The sequence below is a fragment of the Oncorhynchus tshawytscha genome, unplaced genomic scaffold (genome assembly GCF_018296145.1).
Source record: "Oncorhynchus tshawytscha isolate Ot180627B unplaced genomic scaffold, Otsh_v2.0 Un_contig_11443_pilon_pilon, whole genome shotgun sequence".
Classification (NCBI taxonomy): domain Eukaryota; kingdom Metazoa; phylum Chordata; class Actinopteri; order Salmoniformes; family Salmonidae; genus Oncorhynchus; species Oncorhynchus tshawytscha.
The window spans coordinates 1-5,323 of NW_024605709.1; the positions used below are offsets into that span (position 1 = coordinate 1).

Here is a 5,323-nt window from a genome sequence, read left to right on the forward strand (position 1 = left end):
CGTTCCGCTGTTTGCCCGCCTGCCCGTTCCGCTGTTTGGCCCGCCGCCCGTTCCGCTGTTTGGCCCTGCCGCCCGTTCCGCTGTTTGGCCCCTGCCGCCCGTTCCGCTGTTTGACCCCTGTTGCCCGTTCCGCTGTTTAGCCCCACCACCCGTTCCGCTGTTTACCCACCACCCGTTCCGCTGTTTGCCCCCGCCGCCGTTCCGCTGTTCCGCCGTTTTGTTGTTTGACCCGCCGCCCGTTCCGCTGTTTAGCCCCTGCCCGTTCCGCTGTTTGACCCGCCCGTTCCTGTTTAGCCCCACCACCCGTTCCGCTGTTTGACCCACTGTATGCCCTGCCACCCGTTCCGCTGTTTGCCCCACCGCCCGTTCCGCTGTTTGGCCGTTCCACTGTATGAGCCCCACCCGTTCCGCTGTTTGACCCTGACCGCCCGTTCCGCTGCCCGTTCCGCTGTTTACCGCCCGTTCCGCCCGTTCCGCTTTTGCCCCCCGCCCGTTCCGCTGTTTGCCCTGCCGCCCGTTCCGCTGTTTGACCCACCTGACCCGTTCCGCTGTTTGGCCCCGCCCCCGTTCCGCTGTTTGGCCCACCCGTTCCGCTGTTGCCACCCGTTGCCGCCCGTTCCGCTGTTGGCCCGCCCCGTTCCGCTGTTTGGCCCCACCACCCGTTCCGCTGTTTGAGCCCCTGCCCGTTCCGCTGTATGGCCCTGCCGCCCGTTCCGCTGTTTGCCCCCCACCCGTTCCGCTGTTTGCCCTGCCCACCCGTTTCCGTTGTTTACCACCCGTTCCGCTGTACCCCTGCCCGTTCCGCTGTTTGCCCCTGCCGCCCGTTCCGCTGTTTTTGGCCCTGCCACCCGTTCCGCTTTGGCCCTGCCGCCCGTTCCGCTGTTTGGCCCTGCCGCCCGTTCCGCTGTTTGCCCACCACCCGTTCCGCTGTTTGACCCCGCCCGTTCCGCTGTTTTGCCCCGCCTGACCCGTTCCGCTGTTTGGCCCACCGCCCGTTCCGCTGTTTGGCCCCACCCACCCGTTCCGCTGTTGGCCCCACCCGTTCCGCTGTTTGGCCCCTGCCACCCGTTCCGCTGTTTGACCCGCCCGTTCCGCTGTTTGGCCCCCGCCCCGTTCCGACCCGTTCCGCTGTTTGACCTGCCCGTTCCGCTGTTTGAGCCCCTACCACCCGTTCCGCTATTTGGCCCCACCACCCGTTCCGTTTGTTCCCGCCACCCGTTCCGCTTCCGACCCACCGCCCGTTCCGCTGTTTGGCCCCGCCGCCCGTTCCGCTGTTTGGCCCCCCGCCCGTTCCGCTGTTTTGACCCGTTCCGCTGTTTGACCGCCCGTTCCGCTGTTTGGCCCACCGCCCGTTCCGCTGTTTAGCCTGCCGCCCGTTCCGCTGTGCCCCCGCCCGTTCCGCTGTTTGGCCCTGCCACCCGTTCCGCTGTTTTGCCCCCGTTCCGCCCGTTTGCCGCCCGTTCTATTTTGGCCCCGCACCCGTTCCCCGTTCCGCTGTTTGCCCCACCGCCCGTTCCCGTTCCGCTGTTTGACCCGTTGCCACCCGTTCCGCTGTTTAGCCCTGCCGCCCGTTCCGCTGTTTGAGCCCGCCGCCCGTTCCGCTGTTTTGCCCCGCCCGTTCCGCTGTTTGCCCCACCCGTTCCGCTTTGCCACCCGTTCCGCTGTTTGGCCCCACCACCCGTTCCGCTTTTTGCCCCTGCCGCCCGTTCCGCTGTAGCCCCACCACCCGTTCCGCTGTTTGGCCCTGCCGCCCGTTCCGCTGTTACCCGTTCCGCTGTTTGGCCCTGCCGCCCGTTTCCGCTGTTTGACCCTGCCGCCCGTTCCGCTGTTTGAGCCCCACCGCCCGTTCCGCTGTTTGACCCCCGCCCGTTCCGCTGTTTGACCCCCACCACCCGTTCCGCTGTTTGGCCCTGCCGCCCGTTCCGCTGTTTGCCCGTTCCCTTGGCCCCCGCCCGTTCCGCTGTTTTTGCCCGTTCCGCCGCCGCCCGTTCCGCTGTTTTTGACCACCCGTTCCGCTGTTTGGACCCGTTCCGCTGTTTGACCCAGCCGCCCGTTCCGCTGTATGGCCCCACCGCCCGTTCCGCTGTTTGCCGCCCGTTCCGCTGTTTGCCCTGCCGCCCGTTCCGCTGTTTGGCCCTGCCCGTTCCGCTGTTTGACCCCCGTTCCCGTTTCCGCCCTGTTTGGCCCTGCCGCCCGTTCCGCTGTTTGGCCCCCGCCCGTTCCGCTGTTTGCCCTGCCACCCCCGCCCCCGCCCGTTCCGCTGTTTAGCCCTGCCGCCCGTTCCGCTGTTTGCCCGACCCGTTCCGCTGTTTGGCCCCCCCGTTCCGCTGTTTAGCCCTGCCGCCCGTTCCGCTGTTTGACCCTGCCCCCTGCCGCCCGTTCCGCTGTTTGGCCCTGCCGCCCGTTCCCGCCGCCCGTTCCGCTGTTTGGCCCGCCGCCCGTTCCGCTGTTTGGCCCCCTGCCCGTTCCGCTGTTTGACCCCGCCCGTTCCGCTGTTTGGCCCGTTCATTTTAGCCCTGCCCGTTCCGCTGTTTGCCCCACCGCCCGTTCCGTTTGGCCCGTTTACCCGTTCCGCTGTTTGCCACCGCCCGTTCCGCTGTTTGACCCTGCCCGTTCCGCTGTTTGACCCACCGCCCGTTCCGCTGTTGGCCCTGCCGCCCGTTCCGCTGTTTGGCCCCGCCACCCGTTCCGCTGTTTGGCCCGCCGCCCGTTTCCGCTGTTTGCCCGTTCCGCTGTTTGACCCTGCCGCCCGTTCCGCTGTTTGGCCCCACCACCCGTTCCGCTGTTTGACCCTGCCACCCGTTCCGCTGTTTGGCCCCGTTCCGCTGTTTGCCCCTGCCGCCCGTTCCTATGTTGCCCGTTCCGCCCGTTTCCGCTGTTTTCCGCCCCACCACCCGTTCCGCTGTTTGACCGACCCGTTCCGCTGTTTGCCGCCCGTTCCGCCCCGCCCGTTCCGCTGTTTGCCCCCTGCCGCCCGTTCCGCTGTTTGACCCTGCCCGTTCCGTTGTTTGGCCCTGCCACCCGTTCCGCTGTTTGCCCTGCCGCCCGTTCCGCTGTTTGGCCCTGCCCCCGTTCCCCGTTCCGCTGTTTGCCCCCTGACCCGTTCCGCTGTTTGGCCCCACCACCCGTTCCGCTGTATGGCCCCTGCCGCCCGTTCCGCTGTTGACCCGTTCCCCCCCTGCCACCCGTTCCTGTTTGACCCGTTCCGTTTGGCCCCACCACCCGTTCCGTTTCTTTGCCCTGCCACCCGTTCCGCTGTTTGGCCCTGCCACCCGTTCCGCTGTTTGACCGCCCCCCCGCCTGCCCGTTCCGCTGTTTGACCTGCCCGTTCCGCTGTTTGCCCCCCGTTCCGTTGTTTGCCCTGCCGTTCCGCTGTTTGACCCTGCCCGTTCCGCTGTTCCGCTTTGCCCACCGCCCGTTCCGCTGTTTGGCCCTGCCGCCCGTTCCGCTGTTTGACCCCACCGCCCGTTCCGCTGTGTTTGGCCCGCCACCCGTTCCGCTGTTTGACCCACCACCCGTTCCGCTGTTTGCCCGTTCCGCCCGTTCCGCTGTTTGCCCACCCGCCCGTTCCGCTGTTTGTTTTTGCCCGCCCGTTCCGCTGTTTTGCTGTATTTACCGCCCGTTCCGGCCCCCCGCCCGTTCCGCTTTGGCCCCCACCCGTTCCGCTGTTTGACCCACCGCCCGTTCCGCTGTTTGGCCCCGTTCCCGCCCGTTCCGCTGTTTGTAGCCCCTGCCCGTTCCGCTGTTTGCCGCCGCCCGTTCCGCGCCCGTTCCGCTGTTTGACCCTGCCCGTTCCGCTGTTTGACCGCCCGTTCCGCTGTTTGACCCCTGCCGCCCGTTCCGCTGTTTGCCCCGCCGCCCGTTCCGCTGTTTGACCTGCCCGTTCCGCTGTTTGGCCCCGCCCCGTTCCGCTGTTTTGCCCTGCCCGTTCCGCTGTTTGACCCCCGTTGTTTGGCCGTTCCGCTTGTGCCCTGCCACCCGTTCCGCTGTTTGGCCCCACCGCCCGTTCCGCTGTTTTGCCCACCGCCCGTTCCGTTGTTTAGCCGTTTCCCCCTGCCACCCGTTCCGCTGTTTGGCCCGCCGCCCCGTTCCGCTGTTTGCCCCCGCCCGTTCCGCTGTTTGGCCCGCCGCCCGTTCCGCTGTTTGACCCCCCGAGCCCCGTTCCGCTGTTGGCCCACCGCCCGTTCCGCTGTTTGGCCCGTTCCCTGTTGAGCCCTGCCCGTTCCGCTGTTTGCCCCGCCACCCGTTCCGCTGTTTTGGCCCTGCCGCCCGTTCCGCTGTTTGACCGCCCGTTCCGCTGTTTGGCCCCCGCCCGTTCCCTGTTTGACTTCTGCCGTTGTGCCGCCCGTTCCGCTGTTTGGCCCCGCCGCCCGTTCCGCTGTATGACCCCGCCGCCCGTTCCGCTGTTTGGCCCTGCCCCGTTCCGTTGTTTTGCCCGTTCCGCTGTTTGACCCGTTCCCCGCCCGTTCCGCTGTTGGCCCCACCACCCGTTCCGCTGTATGGCCCTGACCCGTTCCGCTGTTTGACCGCCCGTTCCGCCCGTTCCGCTGTATTTGGCCCCACCGCCCGTTCCGCTGTTTGGCCCGTTCCCCAGCCCTGCCGCCCGTTCCGCTGTTAGCCCCACCACCCGTTCCCTGTTTGGCCGTTCCGCCCGTTCCCCGTTCCGCTGTATGCCCTGCCACCCGTTCCGCTGTTTGCCCACCACCCGTTCCGCTGTTTGGCCCCCTGCCGCCCGTTCCGCTGTTTGCCCCACCGCCCGTTCCGCTGTTTGGCCCTGATGACCCCGTTCCGCTGTTTGGCCCCACCCGTTCCCTGTTGCCCGCCCGTTCCGCTGTTTTTGACCCACCCGTTCCGCTGTTTGCCCCACCACCCGTTCCGCTGTTTTTGCCCCACCCGTTCCCTGTTTACCTGCCCGTTCCGCTGTTTGGCCCCCTGCCCGTTCCGCTGTTTTGCCCCCGCCCGTTTCCGCCCGTTCCGCTGTTTGACCACCCGTTCCCGCCCACCACCCGTTCCGCTGTTTGGCCCCGCCCGTTCCGCTGTTGGCCCCTGCCCGTTCCGCTGTTTGGCCCACCGCCCGTTCCCGTTTGTAGCCTGCCCCCCGTTCCGCTGTTTGGCCGCCCGTTCCGCTGTTTGCCTGCCACCCGTTCCGCTGTTTGGCCCTGCCGCCCGTTCCGCTGTTTGCCCGTTCCGCACCCGTTCCGCTGTTTTAGCCCCACCACCCGTTCCGCTGTTTAGCCCCCGCCCCGTTCCGCTGTTGGCCCGCCACCCGTTCCGCTGTTTGGCCCTGCCGCCCGTTCCGCTGTTTGACCCGTTCCGCTGTTTG

At 68.1% G+C, this 5,323-nt stretch overlaps 1 protein-coding gene across 1 annotated transcript; it reads right to left on the reverse strand.

The window, feature by feature from the left end:
* Window positions 1–169: 169 nt before the first annotated feature.
* On the reverse strand, window positions 170–4,831 carry LOC121842091 (uncharacterized PE-PGRS family protein PE_PGRS54-like; the record flags this gene model as incomplete). The annotated part of the gene is made up of 4 exons (XM_042312204.1): window positions 170–1,161; window positions 1,480–2,015; window positions 2,567–3,742; window positions 3,827–4,831. Coding segments are annotated over 4 exons (3,709 nt in total), but the record flags the coding sequence as incomplete, so codon positions are not given.
* Window positions 4,832–5,323: the final 492 nt, after the last annotated feature.